The 21,722-nt window shown below is 42.0% G+C and overlaps 1 protein-coding gene across 1 annotated transcript in view; it reads right to left on the bottom strand.

Annotated features, from left to right (window-relative positions):
- Positions 1-1,210: 1,210 nt before the first annotated feature.
- The window catches only part of got1 (glutamic-oxaloacetic transaminase 1, soluble), a 60,302-nt gene continuing 39,790 nt past the window's right edge, over positions 1,211-21,722 (bottom strand). Inside the window, 2 exon segments of the mRNA XM_059947068.1 lie at positions 1,211-3,407; positions 17,747-17,889. Coding sequence (XP_059803051.1) covers positions 3,262-3,407; positions 17,747-17,889 — 289 coding nt within the window. The 3' untranslated portion in view covers positions 1,211-3,261.

Genomic DNA, 21,722 nt, shown 5'->3' with positions numbered 1-21,722 from the left:
TCTTCCCTCCTCCCCTTTCTAGTTGAGGGTTCAACCTCTGTGCCAGAGGCAGGACCACTACAACTCATTCCTGGTAGGTCATCCCCATCAACAGTATCCAGTACGGTATACTTATTGTTAATGGGAATGGCCGCAGGGGTGCTCTGCTCTCTCTGCCTGCTCCCCCGCCTCTCTGGACCGTCACCCATCTGCCTACTTCTTGGTTTTTTGGTGTGACTACCTCCTGATAACTCCTATCTATCTCTGCCTCTGCCTCCCGAATGATCCGTAGTTCATCCAGCTCCTGCTCCAACTCCCTAACTCGGTCTGATAGGAGCTGTAGCTGGACGCACCTTTTGCAGGTGTGGTCATCAGGGACAACTGTGTTGGCCCTGACCTCCCACATACTGCATACGGAGCACACCACTGCTCTGACTGTCTCCCCCATACCTGAACTGGATTAATAGAATAAGTCTAAAAAGCACCGAGCGACCTTACCTTCTTCCCCTCAGCGAGCAATCACACAGGCTTGCCGAAGCCCACTTAGCCAAAGCCCAGGACTCTGCTTCCACGGACTCCGCTGCCCGCTCTGAAAAGAAGTCCTGCCTTTTACAGTGCGCGCTCGACGCTGACGTCACTCGCGCCTGCTTCAGTTCCCCCTCCTCCACAGGTATTGACCAGGTAGGCTTAAATCCTACCTACACGGTCAAATTCTCTGAGCTCCCAGCTGAATCACAAGCTGTAACTTGCTCCCGATTCAAATGACCACTCTGAAAAGAAGTCCTGCCTTTTAAAGTGCGCGCTCGACGCTCGGTTTTCATCGGTTTCTCCATGTTCAGAAGTACTGATGCCTTTCACAAGGCACTACAATTTCTAGGCAAAATAAAAGCAAGTTAAAGATAATAATATGATGCCTTTAAATAATCACTCTGATGGGGAAGAGAAATGACACTATTTGCAATAACATAAATTTGGCTCAAATGGTATCAAATCTTTAAATTTTCTTCAAAGAGCCAATCTGATGGGTGTGTCATTGGCTAAGAATGTAGATAACTGTTAATATTGCCATATCATTATCATCTCTCATCTCCAAGGAGAAACAACTGGTGGGTATTTTGAGAGGCGCTCCTTTGCAGTGAAGTGTACCTGTTGAAGAGGATGGGGCACCACCACTCTCTGTGGACAACACCAGCATCTCCTTAAATTATGACAATGAACAAAAAGACTGGAATCATCATTTTCAAATCTTTATTTTGTTTCGATGTGACATATTTATACATAGACTGAAACTTGGCGGACTTGTACACCCCAAATATTGTTGGGAATTTCTCAATACACGATAAGCAGTTTATAGCAAATGCATACAGTGGATCAGTGGTAGTTATTTGATCAATTATTGGCAGTCAATCATCCACCCATTATATCATCAAATACTACAGAACCATGAAATGAAGGACTTCAAGGTGCAATCAGAATTATTTTCTTCCTTTCCATAACCATTTAATTTAGTTTTCTCAAATTAGACTCAAGCGAATTATTATTACACGTAAACTGAGCTAGAGAATATTCCCTACAGGAACTCCTATCTTTAAAGTGACATGGTAATAACAAGTCAACCCCAGTCTGGTTACATTCATTTGCTGTTCATTAACAATGATTATCTCACCTGATATCCAATGGCTTTTTATCTTCGGCTATGAAAAATAACTACTCAGCATGGTAACTGTTTTGAAAGTACTAGACAGGACTAGGTATGCAAACACTATGCAAATCACAAATACTATTTTCAGACTAAAACTCTGCAATTAATTTGTAAAGGTTTAGGATTATCTGACTCAATTCTGATGTTGCTGCATTGCTCCCTTCAGAAACCGTCCTGAATCAAACAGGTTAATGCCCTTACTATGTCTTTAAACCTCTTCAATATGGATTACACCCAAATTAGTGATTCCCTATTGATCCTTCAGTCACATTAGCTAAATGGTTACAGTTCAAACTGCAGCACTGTAAGGCCTCAAAATGGCTGTATAATTATGGCAACTCAATCGAGTATAACAGGCATATAAACCAGGATGGAATTACTTCTCTCCTTGAGGTATTGATCCTATTCAATGAACTTTGCTTCCATTAGAGTTCATTAAGAAACAGGTCAAAGAAACGAGCAATTAGCCAATCAGCCAGTTTACCACCGGATAGTAAATGAGTCGCCCCCTCACAGTGGCTAAGCTCCCTGGCTCCGAGACTGCACTGTTTACTGACAACACCCTTGGTCACTCTAGGGCAGGGGTTTTCAACCTGGGGTCCACAGACTCCTTGCTTAATGGTACAGGTCCACAGTATAAAAATGGTTGGGAATCCTTGCTCTTGGGGATCAAGTCTTAAAGAAAAAGGTCTTGACACGACAGATCAATTTGAGTGCATTTACAAATGCATCTTGAAAATTACTGCATGCTGTTGAATACTCACATCCACTAGGTGTCTGACAGTGCAGATCACCCTGAAGCTTGCCATTGGCTTAGAGTGCAATTGAATAAACAGCAACCTATGGACAAAAACTTTTCTCAACAGATTACTGCATTCAATGCCTTATTTGCCCCATCTCATCATCACTCCTGTAGTAATTAAAAGCCATTTTGTCTGCCTGCCATTTAACTTTTCCAAGGTATTCCTCCGGAAAAAGGAAACCAAAAGGTCAAAGACCTTTAGACAAGTATATGGAAAGAGGTTTAGAGGGATGTGGGCCAAACACAGGGAGGAGCTTAGTAGCACCTGGGTCAGCATGGACCGGTTGGACTGAAGGGCCGTTTCCATGATGTGTGACTTTATAACTCTCATAATTTGAGAGTTTTCCATGACAATTTTGCTTATGTTAAAAGGGAGATTTTTGTTTAAAAATTATGAACCTGTCCTTGGGGACTAGCTTAACGGAAAAATGAAAAAATAAACACATTTTCAAATATTCTCAGTTTTAAAACTGACCAACCATGCCGTACATTGAAATTTCTAGGTAATATGATGTGCAGTAATAACCATTAAATAATATTTAAAAACAATTGAATTGTTCTACAATTGTAAAGATAAAATTAAATATCCTGACTAGATAGTAAACCAAGGGACAGAGCTAAATTAGTGCTTCTCTATTTAAGTGTTAATTTCAGGGCTTCCCTCCCAATTGGATATTAGATGAAGTTATGCATAAGGCATGAGAGACGGCAACACCAAGAATCACCCACTAGCACATGCACAGTCACATCTACAATTTCTTTGGAAACAAGCTCTCGTTCACTGGCACTGGTTGGCCGTCACTGCCTCCTTAATGGATTCTGCCACGTAATCCAGGTTGGAAGTGGTCAGACCACACATGTTGATGCGGCCATTGCTCATGAGATAGATGTGTTTCTTCTTAACCATGTATTCAACCTGAGAAGCTGTTGGGAGTGGTGAGGGAAGGGGAGAAAACGGATAAATGGTCAGCATTTGTTTTTCTCTGCAAATTCACCTTTAGATTTTAGTTTGTGAAATAGAAAACAATGATTAAAAAAATGCTTATTCAGACTTGGAAATCTGAACATGGGTGATAAACTATCCCATCAGCCTTTAAGGAATAAGTAAAAGAATGTTTAATGTTCAACAAGATGTCAGAACTAATAATGAACTATTTTGCCTGAAATAATCTCAATGAATGTTAAATAAAATAATCACAGAACTTCAAAGATACTCAAGTGTTAGTTCTCCTGCTTTAGGTTACAAAGCTTCTGCTTCCTGGCTTACAAACTATTGCAAGTTTTGGACGAAGGACATACACACAAACACAGCTGCAAGAAAAAGTTTGTGAACCCTTTGTAGTTACCTGGTTTTCTGCATAAAATATGGTCTGATCATCTAAGTTACAATAATAAACAAACACAATCTACCTGAACTAATAACACACAAACAATTGTACTTCTCATCAATACAGAGAACACCATTTAAAAAAAAATCAGTCTAGGTTCAAAAAAGTATGTGGACCTCTGGAATAATGCCCTCTACAAACACAACTCGGAGACTATGTTCCAATCAATGAGATTAGATTGGACGTGTGGGGTGTAGAGGTGCCCTGTCCTATAAAAAAGATACACAAAGTCAGGTTACTGACTCTTCACTGGCTCTTCTCTTGCCAGGTCTGTTTATGTGCACCATGCCTTGATCAAAACAACTTTCAGGGGACCTTAGAAGAAATGTAGAAGTGCATGAAGCTGGAAAAGGCTACAAAAGCGTTTCTAAAGACCTGAGCGTCCATCAGTCCACAGTAAGATCTACAAATGGAGGAAACTCAATACTGTTGCTACTCTGCCTAGGAGTGGGCATCCTGCAAAGATCACACCAAAAGCACAACGTGCAATGCTGAAGGAGGTGAGGAAGAACCCAAGGGTAACAGCAAAAGACCTGCAGAAATCTCTAGAACTTGCTAAAGTCTGTTCATGTGTCCACTATAAGAAAAACACTGAACAAGAATGTTGTTCATGGAAGGACACCACGGAGGGAAACCATTGCTCTCAAAAAAAAACATTGCTGCAAGTCTCAAGTTTGCGAAAGGCCACCTGGATCTTCTACAACGCTTCTGGGACAAGTTCTATGGACAGATGAGACAAAAGTTGAACATTTTGGCAGAAATGCACATTGTTGTGTTTGGAGGGAAAAGGGCACTGCACACCAACCAAAACCTCATCCCAACTGAGAAGCAGCATGGTTTGGAGCTGCTTTGCTGCCTCAGGGCCTGGACAGCTTGCAATCGTTGAAGGAACAATGAATTCAAATTGTATCAAGACAATTTTACGGGAGAATGTCAGAGTAGCAGTCTGTCACCTGAAGCTTAATGGAAGTTGGATGATGTAACAAGACAATGATCTGAAACACAAGAGTAAATCAACAACAGAATGGTTTAGAAAGAAGGAAAATAATGTTTGAAATGGCCAAGTAAGAGTCCAGACCGTAACCTAATTGAGATGCTGTGGCATGGCTGGAAGAGGGCTGTGCATCCAAGGTATCCCAGAAATATTGATGAGCTGAAGCAGCTTTGAATGGAGGAATGGTCTAAAATTCCAGCTCCCCGTTGTGCAAGTCTGATCAGCAGCTACAGGAAATATTTGGTGGAGGTTATTGCTGCTAAAGGAGATTCTAATAGTTATTAAATACAAGGGTTCACATACTTTTTCTTGTGATACACACACACAGTATAATTATTCATCCTCGTTTCTTTTTTTTTTAACAACAGTGCAGGTAAGGTGAGGCACTGCCGCAGGTTTGTTCTTGCAGAAACATGACCTGTGACTCCACGCACCATTAATCTGCAGGCCATGAGTCTCAGGGACTTAGGATACGATATTTTATTTTTATACACAGTTTTGATGTGACTGTATCTTTTTTCTGTACTGTAAACTCTACGTGTGCTGAACACAACTGTTGGTACTGTGTTTTGCACCTTGGCCCGGCAGGACTCTGTTTCATTTGGCTGTATTCGTGTGTATGGTTGAATGACAACTAAACTTGAACTGATATTTGCAGACTAATTGACTGGTCAGACACACCCTATGAAATATAATGCACTGCTTAAGTTCTATGTGTTTAATGCGCCTGTGATACTGATCTAAGTTTTCCATTGTGCATGTACCTCACTGTACTTGCATGTACAGGACAATAAACCCAATAATACAGAATAATCTGCACTTTGGCAGAAAGGCAGACTATTACAGTGAAATGATGAGATTGAAGGGTTTGCTGTTCAGAATGATCTGCATATTTTTGTACACCGCTCACTGAAAGCTAACACACAGACTCAACAAGCAATTAAGACAAATGCAACCAGCATTTCTGAGGGTGTGCTGGGGACAGCCCACAAGTGTTGCCACACATTCCAGCGTCAACATAGCATGGGAATCAACAACAAGGCAACAAGTACAGGAAAGCAGTGCTACATTGCTACAGTGCTAAAGGATTGTCTACACTCAGTGGCCACTTTATTAGGGACCTCCTGTACCTAATAAAGAGGCCACTGAGTGAAAATATAGGGCCGTATAGTAGCGTAACCTCATCTCATAAAACTAGCCTAACTCGATGCAATTAACCTTTACAGCTAAATAGTTTGACAGTACGTACATACACACAACTGTGGGAGCTAAACAGAATGATACACCAGTTTGAGGGTTCTACTTTGGCAAACAATGGGAAAGGGTTAATTATCCAGAAGTTCCTGGCCTTGAACAGTGAACTGAGATATCTAATTAATGCTTGGGTAACAATAATGGTACTGTTTTAAATGTGAGTTTGCAGCAGATCTTCACAACATCTGGTGGATTTGGCTAGCAACCTGACTTCCAAATGATTTTTTTTGTAACTGATTCAAGGAACCCATCAGCAACCTTGAACTTGCGAAGTTTTCAACGCATACACATCTGAATAAATAAGATTAAATACGACCGTGAATGAAAACTAGATGTGTCAACTTTAGCTCATCAGCAGGACTCTGATGTCAGCTGGTGATGAAATCTGTGGAATTCAATGCCACAGATTGCTGTGGAGGGCAAGACATTGGGTATATTTAAAGTGGAAGTTGACAGGTTCTTGATTAATAAGGGAATCAAATAAGGGGAGAAGACAGGAGAATGGGTTGAGAGCCATGACTGAATAGCTTAATTCTGCTCCTATGTCTTATGGAATAAGTCAAACTCCAGTGTGCGACCTGGGCACATAATCAGTTTGGCTTTTAGTAAACCATGAGGATATGATTCATTGTTAAAACAGGTGACCCTGTTCAAATAAAATTCAATTTAAGCAGTGGGCTATCTCCTATCCTGTCTATCAAGAGTACATGCTTTGGAACCTGAGTAATGTGCATATTATATATTAGTTTTCTCATAATCCCAGATTTTGGTTCCAAATGGTGTACTCCTCAGTTTGTCCTTGCAATTTAGTTTTAAGCCAGTTAGAACAGAACATAGACCAATAGTACAGCACAGTCCGGCCCACAATCAACCTACTCTATGATCAATCTAACCCTTCCCTCTTAAATTGCCCTCCATTTTTCTATCATCCATCTCAGTCTCTTAAGTGTCCATAATGTATTTACCTCTACCATCACCCCATGCATTCACCACTGTTTCTGTATAAAAAAACAACCTATCTCTGACTATTCTCCCCACCATACTTCCCTCCAACATTAAAATTATGCCCCTCATATTGGGCACTTCCACCCAGGGAAAGAAGATCTCTGGTTTCTTATCATTTTGTACATCTCTGATTTTCCTTTGCTGCAAAGAGAAAAGCCCTAGCTCACTCAACCTATCATAAGATATTCTTCACTGTACTGGTGAAAGCATGCGGAGGGTTAGAAGGGGATATGTGACTAGGACCATTTGCAACTCAGCCAGAGGTGTATCGGGCAGTAACTCTGAAATGTCACAAGCCAATCTGCTTCAACATTACAACCACAATCGTCCAATGAACCAGAATGAAAGATGGGCTGCTGAATCTCAAGAAAATGCCTACACACTCTTGTTAGTTTACCAGAAACAGGTGGACTGTCATTCAAAAGTCAGATAAAAAAAAATTCTAGAGTTTAGTGAATTTGCATGTCTAATGAGGATAGGTTCAGCAAATTCACAGGATAGGGTTTTTCTTTTTGGAATGAAGGAGGGTGAGAGTTAATTTGATAAAGGTGTACAAGATGCTAAGAAGAACAGATAAAGTGGACAGGCAGTCACTTCTTTCCCTGAGGTGCAAATGACTAATGTAAGGGGTCATAGTTTTAAGGAGATTGGAGGAAAGTATGGAGGGGGGGATGTCAGAGGTAGTTTTTTTTCCCACAGAAGGTATCAGGTAGAGGCAGAAACATCAGAGACCGGAGGACACCTTCAAAAGGCAACGACTCAAAAAGGCAGCATCCACAATGAAGGACCTCCATCATGTGGCACATGCCCTCTTCTTACTGTTACCATCAAGGAGGAGGTATAGGCCCCTGACCCTGTTTCTGGAACAGCTCCTTCCACTCTACCATCAGACTTCTGAATGGACAATGAACCCGTGAACATTACCTCACTTTTTTTTTTGCTCTTTTTATGTACTACTCCATTTTTTATATATTTACTTACTGTTTTTATTATGTGTTGCAATGTACTGCTACAAAACAACACATTTCATGACATATGCCAGTGATATTAAGCTTGATTCTGAGATATTTAAGAAACTCTTAAATAGGGACATGGATGATAGAAAACGGAGGGCTATGTAGGCAGGAAGATTTAGATTGATCTGACAGCAGGTTAAAAGGTTGGCACGTCACGGGCTGAAGGCCCAGTACTGTGCTGTAGTGTTCCATATTCTATGGACTGTGGCCTCTATCTGTTAGCAAGGTCACTGGCTTTTCTGCTCGGAAGGAGAAAAAACAACATGCAATCAGATTCCCACCACAATATGCTGACATAAAACAGTGTCCTGTGGTGTATTTGGGATCGTTTGGCCATCAATGTTGAGCAAACAGCAGAGGACAGATGCTGAAGGATGCAAAAAAAACCATAAAATCTTGAAATTGGATCTTGAAAAAGAAAAAAAAAGTGTGTGTGCATGTGCACGTGCGCAGTTCTGGCAAACACTGAACTGGTTAAATTCTGTCAGGCTATCCAGGTCCCAATAAGGCTGGCAGGTTAATTCAGGAGCTGTAGACAGTTAGACACCGAGCACCTACCTGGCCCTTCAACCAGCATCGCACAGAACCAACACAACTCTGAGACAGAGGAGGGTCCGAGCATGGATTCTTTATCTGATACCTGGGGTCTTTTTCCAAATTGAAAGAGATACCTCCTCATACCATCAAAAGACCCTGGTGGTATGTTATGTGTTCATCTAATTGACTGCTTCAGGGCACCAAAACAGACACTCTCAACAGACTCTCAAATTGCACAAGCTCTTTTATAAACCAAACAGTCTGTTTCCCATTAATAAAAGTATGATGCAAAGATTTTTTTGCCCCCTCTTTCTTAAATATAAAAATTTCAGCCCTTTGTGAATCTGCAATAATCCAAAGCAAAACACACAGGCAGAACAGCTGGATAACATTACTGCTTAAGGTATTGTATGGTCCAAAGATCGGCAGGGCAGGGGGAAGCTTATCAATTAGGGCAGTTGTTTTGAATTAAAAGACATGTAAAGAGTGAAAGTGAAGTAACAGGGTCCTTTGTGAACCCGGTGAGCTGTGAATACTAACAAAGACCTCCACTATTCCACCAACACCTCTCACTGCGGTTTTCACTGTGACAAGCTCTGAAAGAAATAAAATAGAAAACTTCCTTAGACGTGAGATCATTTTATACAGTGATGATCCAGAGGATGACTAATGGTTTCAGGCTGGCAAAAGTGTATAGGCAACGTGTTAACTGAGAAAGAAAGCTGCATGATCCCCCTTCTCATCATCTTAACACCTTTCATTTGTAATGAGCCAGCTCCCAACTCCAGTCTCTTATGTGGTCAATTTAACGCATGGCAAGACTCTCCGAACATTAAATGAAATGATTGGCCATAATGAAAAATGGTTTTTGGCACATTAATTGAGGTGGGTGTTCTGTCTCCTCCGCTCTGAATAATACCACAGGACCTGTAATAACTGCCTGAGCCAAGAGAGGGAAAAACAGATGGAACGTCCATGCAAGCCCTCCAACTGAAAACAGACACATCCTATATGGAGCGGTTTTGCACGGAAACCTAACAGCAAACTGAATTCCCTTGACGAGAGGGGACAGGAAGCAACAGGCAACAAATAAAAACAAGATAAGTGTTATCCCTCAGCAGGAAGTGTATGGCTCAGATAAGATCCACCAACAGTATTTTTGGAAAATTGCTTCATTTAGTCAAACAGTGAAGCCACCAGTTCTGTAGTCCAGTGGGGAGCTGTGTTCAAAGGAGCAGCTGGAACTCCAGAGAACTGAGTTCCCATCTGAAAGTAATCCATCACTTAGATATTTTTGAATTTAAAAGCAAATATATATTGTTTGCCAATAGGAGAAAGTAAACTGGCATTATTTGTTAATGGCACATGGCACCAATGAAATATTATTTCCTAACACACACGCAAAATGCTGGAGGAACCCAGCGGGTCAGGCAGCATCTATGGAGAGGAAGCAACAGTGCTGATGAAGGGTTTCAGCCATACTGTCGATTGTCTACTCTTTTCCACAGTGCTGCCTAACCTGCTGAGTTCCTTCAGCATTTTGTGCGTGTTGCTCTGGATTCCTAGCATCTGCAGAACCTCTTGGTTTGAAGGCACTGACAAATTAAACCTAACGCTGCAGAATCTGGGAATCTACCAAAAATACATAGGCGTAGCTAGGAGGGCCATTTTGTTGAAATGGAAGGATATATCTGCTCCTACTTTGTCACAATGGTTCTCTCAAGTGATGCTGTGTCTCAGTTTGGAGAAAATTAGAAGTCGAACCTTTGAACCTTTATTTGATTTTGACAAGAGGTGGGGCTCATTTGCTCGTTACTATCATTTCAGTTAACTGATAGATTTCCTCCACGATCTAAGTGTAAATTTTGTTTTGATACATTTTTTTCTTCTTGTTGGCGGTTTGTTTTTAGAAGCTTTCTATATGACGCGTGGCTCCAGGGTTGTGCCCTCAAGGGGTTCTTTTTTTCCCCCCACTTTTCTTGCTTAGTAGGGTTTTTTCTTTAATTCACAAAAATTTTCAATCTTTAAGATCATTTTTTTTGAGGCATTGTAAGTGTTGTTACTTTGATGTACCTGTGTATTTTTGAATAATAATAATAATAAAAAGATTTGAAAAGAAACAAAAATACATAGGCTCCTGATGCAGGGTTTTGACCTGAAATGTGACGATTCCTTCCAAGCCCTACACTGATGCTACTCACCCATTGAATTCCTCCAGCAGATTGTTCCTCTATATTCTAGTATCTAGCGTCTTCTACAGTATCAATGGTGGGGACTGCTCACCAGTACTGCATTTTAGTCCTGGAGTTTTAACAGCTACATGAACACATTGATGAAAACAAATAGTCCCCAGAGCAGGTTTCCCCTGGGATAGAGCAGAACTTGTGTTCAACCTCTTCTGAATACTTTATTTTAAAAAAAATTGTTATATATTTCATAGAACCCTCTTCTCACCCTCCCATCAGATGATATTGAATGGTTCCATAGTTCAATATGATGGACTCTTGACCTCACAATCTACCTCATTATGATCTTATACAACACATCCAAAATGCTGGAAGAACTCAGCAGGTCAGGCAGCATCTATGACAACAAATAAACAGTTGAAGTTTCCAGCTGAGACCCTTCTTTGGGACTGAAGGGGAAGCAGGATAATGCTAGAATAAAAAGTGATAGGAAAGGGATTAGCTTGACAGTGATAGGTGAAGCCAAGTGGGTGGGCAAGGTCAAGGGCTGGAGAAGAAAGTGGACCTTCAGTAAAGGAGAGGAGGTGGGGACCCAGGGGGAAGTAACAAGGGGATGAGAGAAGTAAATAGTCATAGTGGGGAATACAGGAATGAAGGTGGGGGGAGGTGGGGGGGAATGCAGTTACCAGGAGAAATCAATATTCATGCCATCAGGTTGGAGGGTACCAAGACGGAATATACCTGAATATACCTCCTCACCCTGAAATTGACCTCATCTTGGCACAAGAGGAGGCCACAGAGCAACACGTTGTAAGAGGAATGGGAATTGGAATTAAAATGTTTGGTCACCGGAAGGACTGGCTTGTAGCAGATGGTGCGGAGGTGCTTGACGAAGAGGTCCCCTAATTTACAACAGGTCTCACCACCACCGGACACAACAGACGACACCAGCAGATTCGCAGGTGAAGTGCTGCCTCGCCTGGAAAGACTGGTTGAGGCCCTGAATGGAGGTGGGAGAGGAGGTGTATGGGCAGGTGTGGTGCTGAGGCCGCTTGCAGGGATACGTGCCTGGAGGGAGATTAGTGGGGAGGGACAAATGGACAAAGGAATTGTGTGAGGAGTGATCTTCATGAAGAGCGGGGGAGGGGAGGAGGTAAAGGTATGTTTAGTGGTAGGATCTCTTTGGAGATGGCAGAAGTTGAAGAGGACAATGTGTTGGGTGCAGAGGCTGATGAGGTGATAGTTAAGGACAAGAGGGATTCTATCACTATTAAGGCGGCAGGAAGATGGGGTGAGTGCAGATGTCCAGAAAATGGAGGAGATGCAGGTGAGGGCAGTAGCAGTAGTCGAGGGAGGAAACCATATTCTTTAAAGAAAGGACATCGACGATATCCTGGAATGAAAAGTTGTGTTCTTGGAACAGATGGCGAATGCATTATGATCTCACAACCTGCAATGTAACTGTATAATGTGCTGTTATAGTTTAACCTTGTAGTACCCCAACGCACCGTGTAATGACTGGATCTTGTACGAGGCAAGAGTTTCACTGTACCTTGGTACATGTCATAATAATAAACTAATTCCAATTCCAATAGAAAATAAGAGATTAATCATCTCAGTTGCCATTAGCATTCTTTAATTTAAATTCCAGAATTCCCAACACCAGAATTTGTAAAGAGTGATCTGGTAGCTCATCTTTTATACTCATTTCATTCACAACTCTCAAACATCAAACCAAGCCTGGATGTTCAGATGGTGCCACTAAGCTAAGCAACTCAGAGGGACTCAAACTAACTCTTCCAGCACTAGTGGCTGGATAATGCAGTGCAATATTTTACCAAATCATCTCCCAATGCCACAACCCATAATGCTAAGGGGACCAAGAATGGGAACATTAAAAACTATGCTCCCTTTCATAAAGTGTGCTGGCAATGGAGAGGGGCTAGAGGAGGTTCACAAGAATGATGTTGGGAACAAAAATGCATTAATGTATGAGGAGCAATTCATGGCTCTGGTCTTGCATTCACTGCAGTTCAGAAGAATGAAGGGGATCTCAATGAAACCGGCCAAATACTGAGAGGCCTGGACAGAGTGGGCCTGGAGACAATGTTTCCAATAGTAGGAGAGTCAAGGACCAGAAGGCACCTCAGATTAGAAGGATGTCCCTTTAGAACAGAGGTGAGGAGGAATTTCTTTAGCCAAAGGGTGGTGTATCTGTAGAATTAATTGCCACACATGGCTGTGGAGGCCAAGTCATTGGGTATATTTAAAGAAGAGGTTGACAGGTTCTTGATTAGTAAGGGTGTCAAAGGTTACTAGGAAAAGGCAGGAGAATGGGGTTGACATAATAACTCAGCCATAACTGAATGGCAGAGCACAGACAATGGGCCAAACGACCTAATTCTGCTCCTAAGTCTTAAGGTCACAACACAACATCTATCATCTCCCAAATAGTGTTAAAACAAGAACATTACAAGCAATGCTTCCTTTCAAGAATAGTGTCCCTGTCAAACTGCAACCTGTACTTTTAACATGGACAACGAGGCTCTGCGAATCCAGGGAGCTGGCCATTTAGAGAGGGACCTTGAGCCCCTTCTTAAGGAAACTGAATGCATTATATCAGCCACTTCCACAAGCTGAGGATGAAAAACAACGCCTCAAAAAAATATCCCACTATCAACATGCTACCCACTGACCAACAAATGTGAAGAATCACACAAAGCACAGGGAGCAGGATCGATTACAGAGCACATTCCACAATGTTGTGGGACTGCTGCTCAAGGAGCAGGTCTGATGGAATGACCTGCAGTGTCAGTAAATGAGCACTACTCAAATACGAGCACTGCTCAAAGTATCATTGCTCAAATACGAGGTCGTGGATCACCCTTAACTGTGAAACAAGCCCACTGCCACTCCCAGTTCCAGACTAAAATCGTTTATTTAGTTTTATTTATTTGAGATACAGCACTGTAATGTGCTGCCCAATTACACCAATGTGGCCAATTACTTTGGAATGTGAGAGGAAACCGGATCACCCGGAAGAAACCAACGAGGTCACAGAGAGAATGTAAAAATTCCTTTTAGACAGGGTAGAATTGAACCAGATCACTGGTGCTGTAATAACATTAGGCTAACCACTATGTCACCGTGCTGCCCCGATACAATTATTGTAAGTCTTCCTCCTGAATCCATTCCTTCAAAAGATGAATCAAGCAACACCACAAGGTATTAAGTATCAAACCCAAATGGCAGGTCACAGACTAAAGTGAAGATGAGGAACAGGGTGTGATCTCCTAACCTGAAATACATTTTTTGTTTCCTTTAAGCTTTCTTTTCAATTCACACAAAGACAAGGTCAGTTGAAGGGGGAAAAAGTGATTTTCAGGTGACATAATTACATAGTTAGGAGAGCTTCGGAGGGCCATGGGTCAAACACAGACTAACTGGCTGGGAATTACTGTCAGCATGGACAAATTATTTCTGTGCTGCCTGACTATGACTTTAAGACAATTCTTCAGTTAACAGGCATTTAGCATGAGGGATGGGGATGGAGTTCCAATCTCGCTGTGGACTCTTAACCGAACCAGCATCCATGAGGGGATTAGAGAAAGTGAATGCACACAGTCCTTCCCCCCCCCCCCCCAGGGAAAAGGGAATCAAAAATTAGTGGGCAGGATGAAAGGGGAACAATTTGAGGAGTAACTTCTTCATGGAGAAGGCAGTGCATATACAGAACAAGTTGCCAATGTAAGTTAATGAGGCTAGTTCAATATCAAAGATCAAGGATCAACTTTATTTGGCAAATATAGTTACATGTACTCAGAATACACTGGGTGCAACATGCAACAAAAAAAAATCATCAGTTATAAGGAATTATATAAAAATAATTATATATGAAATTTTAAAAAAATATTTAAATGACACCCGAACAGATATATGGATTGGAAAGCTTCGGAGGGATAAGGGCCCTTATCAACAAGCAACAAGCAGTAGCTTAGAAAGAGCATTCTGGTTGACATGGATGAGTTGGACAGAAGGACCTGTCACTGTGCTGTACATCTCAATGACTTTAATCGCAATAGGAATCAGAATTCCATCAGACACTCCCTGTCACGAGGCCACCTTTGCAACTCTGTTGTTGGTATAAACTATTCACTCTCTCATTCTAGTCCTAGGCACAGCACTTCTCAGAAATCACAGTGCAGATTCTTGCCAACTGTATTATCCCTCTCCCTCTTCCTTCCAGTCTTTACCTGTTGAACACCAAGGTTCAAAATATGCTACAGTGCCCTGGGTTGGATCAGAACATTATCAATGACCCCCCAACATCCAGCCCATGCTCTCTTCTCACTGCTGCCATTGGAACAGGTGCAGGAGCCTTAGGTCCCACGCTGACATGTTCAGGAACAGTTGTTAACCAACAACCATCAAGGACCTGAATCAAGTGTGTACCTCACTCACCTCGACACTGAAATGATTCCACGACCTATGGACTCACTTTCAATGACTCCACAACTCTTGTTCTCAGTATTTTTTTTATTTATTATTATGATTAGTTTCTTTTTGTATTTGCACGGTTTCTTCTTTTGCACTTTGGTTGTTTGTCAGTCTTTGTGTGTAGTTTCTCATTGATTCTATTTGTTCTATTGTAAATGTCTGCAAGAAAGCGAATCTCAGGGTGGTCTATGGTAACATATATGTATCTTGATAATAAATTTAATTTCTAGAGTTACCGCGCAGAACAGGGTCTTGTGGCCCAATGAGTCACGCCACCCTACAAGCCATCGACTTAACCCTAGCCTAATCACAGGATTAACCTACTAACCAGTGCAACTTTGGACTGTGGGAGGAAACTGAAGGACCCAGAAGAAACCCATGTGGCTTTGAGCAGTCACTGTAATACTATACTTTGAATATAACCTGTTACCTACATAGAAGAGCAAAAAAAGGAACAAAATCGCTGAGAAGGATGGTGAACTTCATTCGCAGATTCCCCACCTCACTCCAACTCTTGAGGCAAACAGAGTGAACACTGGAAATGGTGTACGGGAGAAATTCTAGCAGATAGGAAGTTTTTGTTTGGAATAAAAGCCACTGCATTCTTTAGGAGAAATAGCTAGAGAGAGCTCAGTTGTTTGGAGACTCCTGCAAGACAGATGCTTTGGCAACAGCATTTTCGAAGGTCTTTGTAAGAACTCATCTGGCTGCTCAGAGCTTTCAACACAATTAGACTGACAATAAACAGAGACGACCCCAGGCACATTCTATAATGGTGTGTGCAAACACTGCAGCTGCTGGCAATAAATGCTACAGTGAAAATCTGCAAAAATTTCCAAGCTATTTGCCAGGTGCACTAAAGGAGGAATGGACTAGTCACAAGAATTGGGAACAGCTGAAGATCCCAGAGTCTAAACTGCAGCAGGCACTTGGCACCAGCCAAGATCTCAAGTACCACATGTTAGAGGAGGCCTATGCAACCTCCTCTAAAACCTGCCCATAGCAAATTCCTGCAACAAACCTCAAGGCATCGCTCCTCACTCACTCCCAGTATTGCAATTTTCAATACATGCCTGCAGAAAACAGTTGGATTATTTCTTAAGTGTTAAAAAAAAACCAACTGATTATGATTATCCTTGTAAATTCCCATCAACACTGCCACTCACCTACACACGAGGGACAACTGACAGCCCTTCCCCTCCCCTCTTCTTCTATTCCCCGACTCTGGCCTCTTACCTCTTCTCTACCTGCCTATCACCTCCCCCTGGGTCCCCTCCTCCTTCCCTTTCCCCTATGGTCCACTCTCTTCTCCTATCAGACTCCTCCTTCTCCAGCCCTTGACCTTTCCCATCCACCTGGTTTCTCCTTTAGCTATCCTCCTTCCCCTCCCCCACCTTTTTATCCCTTCCTTTCCAGCCTGAAATGTTGACTGTTTGCTCATTTCCATGGATGCCTCCTGACCTGCTGAGTTCCTCCAGCATTTTGTGTGTGTTGCTCTGAATTTCCAGCATCTACAGAATCTCTTGTTTATGGTCGATTAACTTCTCAGTTGCCGTGTCTTTGAGATGTGGGAGAAAACGGGTGCATCCAGATGAGATCACAGGGAGAACATGCAAACTCCACACAAACAACATCAGAGGTCAGGATTAAACACAGACCACTAAACTGTGAGGCAGTAGCCATACTTGCTGCGGTACTGAGCTGCTCGAGTTCTAGACCAGGTCATTTCAGCAGAGTAGATGGCATAAGTCACCCAACTTCAATATCTGTATACAGGTTTCTTCTCCTCATTGTTCTGTTGGAAATCACTGTATACATTAAAACATGCTTAAGATAGAGATTTGAAGGTTCCAAGGAAAGGGCAGCATGGTAGCGTAGTGGTTAGCACAACGCTTTACAACGCCAGTGATTCAGGTTCAGTTCCCATCGCTGTCTGTAACGAGTTAGTACGTTTTCCCCATGACCACACGGGTTTCCTAAGGCTTTCTCTCACAGTCCAAAAATCATACAGGTTAGTGTTAATAAATTGTGGGCACATCTAGGTAGTACTAGAACACTTGCAGGCTGCCCCCAGCACATCTTCAAACTGTGTTGGTCATTGATGTAAACAACACACTTCACACGACAAATATAGTTTTAATCTTAAACATAGGATGCAGTTATCAAGTATTTCAGCCACTTTTTGACCAAACTATGTTGATTGGTGCAAAGTGAAGACGTTACTCTGGGTTCGTTATATTCCATCAGTTTAAGTATCAATCTTAGGTCTCATTTTAAGCTACAGACCAATTCAAATCCAATGAGCTGAGTTCCTATAAATACTATCTATACATTCCTATAATTTTCTGAAAAGAAAATCAAATGTAAATGCAGTCTAGGTACATACGGTTCAGTCCTGTGAAGCTGAACATTCCAATCTGCTGGGTTATGTGATTCCAAGTGCCAGGGGTCCCCAGTTTCTCCAGCTTTTCCCTCAGTTGGGATCTCATCAGAATTATTCGGTCAGCCATTGTCTTCACGTTACCTGTCCTGGAGGGGAAAGGGTTAAGAGAGAATCAGTGAGCATCACATACCTGGAGTGATCATACACCTAAAAAGTCCCAGGTCCGACCTCTGCTATGTGGTGAGTGAGCCAATGGTACACTAGAATACAGAACAGCACAGTATCGGAACAGGCCCTTTGGCCCATGATCCAAGCTGCCTACATTTCAGGCGCCTTCCACACTATGTAAAATATTGCCTTGTAAATCTCTTTTGAACTTTCCCCTGCTCTCCTTAGAGTTATGTCCTCTGTTACAGTATTTAATATTTCTGCCCTGACTACGGAGAGCTGATGAAAACACAAAAACTGATCTCAGTGTTCCCGGCTCAGCAGAGATGCTACTAGAAATTTTAATTTTCCTTTATGTTTCATTTTGGGGGTGGTGGGGGGGTGGTGTGTGAGTGTGTCTATACACACACACACACACACACACACACACACACACAAACAATAAACTTGAACGAATTTGATTTCCTCTGCCTTTAAACTGTCAATTGCACTTCTTCAGATGCACCTTTAACATCTAACAACTAGTCTTGATGAAGGAACTTGGCCCAAAATGTCAATTGTTTATTGACGCTCCTCCAGCACTTTTGTGTGTGTGCCTCTAACATCTTCCCTTTCTCGGAGGGAAATCTCAAATCTTTATCAAATACGCTTTGCCAATGAATGCATCTGTCAGCATTAACGTGTACTCTGCACCACTGGTCTATGAGAAAACAATCAGTTTGCAAATAGTTGTTGCTTGGCAACCTACTAGAAATCACCGCCAATGATTAATGGCATGTGAACTTGGATAATGAAATAATGGCTCTAAAGGGAAGGAAGATGAGACTGAAACTGCAACTTCCTGTGTAGGACTTGAAGGTAAAGGTACATTAGTGGATTTGGAATAAAATAAAGAATAAGAAATCAAGATTTTTTTCCTGTGGGACATTCCCTAAGACTCAGTTTAAAATTAAGGACCCATAGGATCTATCAAGAAGTTAGAAAAAAACCCCACTAAACTTAAGGCATAAACCTCCAAGAGGACCACAACCTTGCCATGGTTTGGAAGCTTGTGCGCCTCAATGACCCAGAGAGCTATGCTGACTGAAGTCAAGGCTTTATGCTTTGGCTCTTGCTAGGATCACCTCTGCCAAAAGGGTCAAAGGGTAGAGGCCAGACTAAAAGTGGTCCACCGGTCCTCCAGGTTTGGGGGTTCAGATCAGGGATAACAACCCTGACTGATAAAACAAAACTGTTAAGGAAACAACAGTGAAGATTCCCTCTACATCTGAGTGTGACAGTATTCCTGAGTCTCCACTGTGTGACTGATGGTAGTGAAAACCGAGAGGAAGCTACTGACATGATGAAGGAAGCCATGAACACTGCCAGAGATGGAGGACTTTCATTGCTGCTCTAAACACCAGTGGCGTAACTGGCAGTAAGTTATGGCATAAACTGAGTAAAAGATTCCATATTCCATGCTGGTAGGTACCAGCATAGTTCAATAAATTTAGTCAAGCTGATGAACTAACACTGCTGAATGTTAATCAGAATGCTATATGAAAGATATCAAAATTTTAAAAATGTACATGTTAAAACAGCAGCAAAAGAATTAGAGGTATGTGTGTGTTCAATGATCCTTTGGAAAATCAGATGTTTTTCAATAGGAAAATCCAGAGTGCAAAGCTGGAGAACTCAAGTGTTGGGTGTACAGTATAAAAATAAATTATAAATCTACAGCAGATAGTTTAGAAGGAACACCCTGACTGAGTACTGTCATCATGGTGTCTATTTTCAATACTCCAAATCTGCCCTTTGACACATTTCTGATTTCCTTTATTCCGCCACTAGCAACCACACCTTCAAAAACATGGACCCAAAGAACTAGAATTTAATTTCTAAATCTGGCCAGCTCTTTCCTATAGAGTCATAGAATTATTTGACACCATAGACTCTTTGGCTCAATCAGTCCATGCCACATTCTTCTTCCTAATCCCAATGACCTGCATCTGACAATACCCTTCCAAGTATCTCCCATCCCTATTCAGTAGCTGTCCAAATTTCTCTTAAATATTGAAATCAAACCCATGTCCACCAATTCCACTGGCAGCTCATTCCACACACTCCCACCATCCTGAGAGAAGTTGCTCCCCCTCCGGTTCCCCTTGCTCTTCAACTAACTTTTTTATCATCTCTATATGTATTTCAGCAGGTTATTTATATAACCACTTGTTACATGGCGTCAATCTCCTGTGGCTCAATATGTACAATATGGGTATATTCGGCAGAATATGGTGTAAATTTCCATGATAATACCAGAGAAGTCTAAACCAAGAATGTTACTCAGCTATTGAAAGGCAAGGAAGATTTAAGTCAAAGCATCCAAATGTGGTTTGAATATATACTCAGTAACTGGAACCCAGTATGGTCTACTGCTGTTGAAGCCTATCGACTTCAAGATCTGACATGTTGTGTATTCAGAGAGGCTCTTCTGAACACCACTGCTGTAACATGTTGTTATTTAAGTTACTGTCGCTCTCTTGTCAGCTTGAACCTAATTGGCCATTCCCCCCTGACCTCTCTGATTAACAAGACATTTTCCCCCAAAGAAATGCCACTCACTGGATGTATTTTTTCGAGCACCATTCTCTGTAACCCTAGAGACTGTGTGTGTAAAAATTCCAGACCAACAGTTTCTGAGATACTCAAACCACCCCACATGACACCAACAATCATTCCACAGTCAAAGTCACTTAGATCACATTCCTTCCTACCCTGATGTTTGCTTCCGAACAACAACTGACCATGTCTGCATGCTTTTATGCACTGAGCTGCTGCCACATGAACAGCTGATTAGATACTTGTATTAATGAGCAGGTGAATAGATGTACCTAATAGAGTGGCCATTCAGTGTATATACAGTACAGCCTCATTTTATTACATAATTTGGCAATTATTTGTACAAATGTTTGTAGTTTGCTGGCACGTGGCCTAGTGGATGAGACATCAGTTTAATGATCTGAAGGTCACTGGTTCGAGCCTCAGCTGAGGCAGAGTGTTTGTCCTTGAGCAAGGCACTTAACAACACATTGTTCTGTGACGACATCAGTGCCAAGCTGCTTGGGTCTCAGTGCCCTTCCCTTGGACAACATCGGTGGCATGGAGAGGAGAAGGCTTGCAGCTTTGGCAACTGCCGGTCTCCCATACAACCCTGCCCAGGTCTGCACCCTACAAACCTTCCAAGGCACAAATCCATGGTCTCACGAGACTAACGGATGCCTATAAATTTGTAGTTTACATGCAGCTTAGGATGGCGAGATGGAGAAGAAGCTTTGCATTTCAAGCCAAAGAGATGGGATACCTCTACAGATTTACTGCAACATTGTGCCAGCCACTGACAGGGACGTGCAGGTACAGTGTGACAAGTTCATGGAAGGCTCCCATCATAAAACAATTTATGATGGCAAAGTAAATGTAACCAGGAGATGACAAACTGAAAGAAAGTTCTGTAACCAAGGAGCATAAGAAGATGGGTGCAATTTGCAGTTTCAATGCAATCCTCAACAGCCTGCAAGTTGCAGGTTGGTCAGTAACCCAGAAGTCGAAGCCTGGGAAAGTGACGTTGATCAGAGGAGAATGGCCAGATTGATTTATCCTGACAAGAAGGCAATGGTAATGCAAATAGCCACGTGTTACATCAGTGGGTGTGCAGAAGAGGATCTCTGAACACACAATATGTCAAACCTTAATGTGGATGGGCTGAAGCAGCTGAAACCCACACTGGATTCTGCTCCTGTAACTAATAAAATGAGTATTTTTATTTATCTTTTAA

Source organism: Hypanus sabinus, chromosome 22 (assembly GCF_030144855.1).
Source record: "Hypanus sabinus isolate sHypSab1 chromosome 22, sHypSab1.hap1, whole genome shotgun sequence".
In the NCBI taxonomy this organism is placed as follows: domain Eukaryota; kingdom Metazoa; phylum Chordata; class Chondrichthyes; order Myliobatiformes; family Dasyatidae; genus Hypanus; species Hypanus sabinus.
The sequence above is the reverse complement of the archived record's forward strand: the minus strand, read 5'-3'. Positions and strand labels throughout refer to the sequence as shown.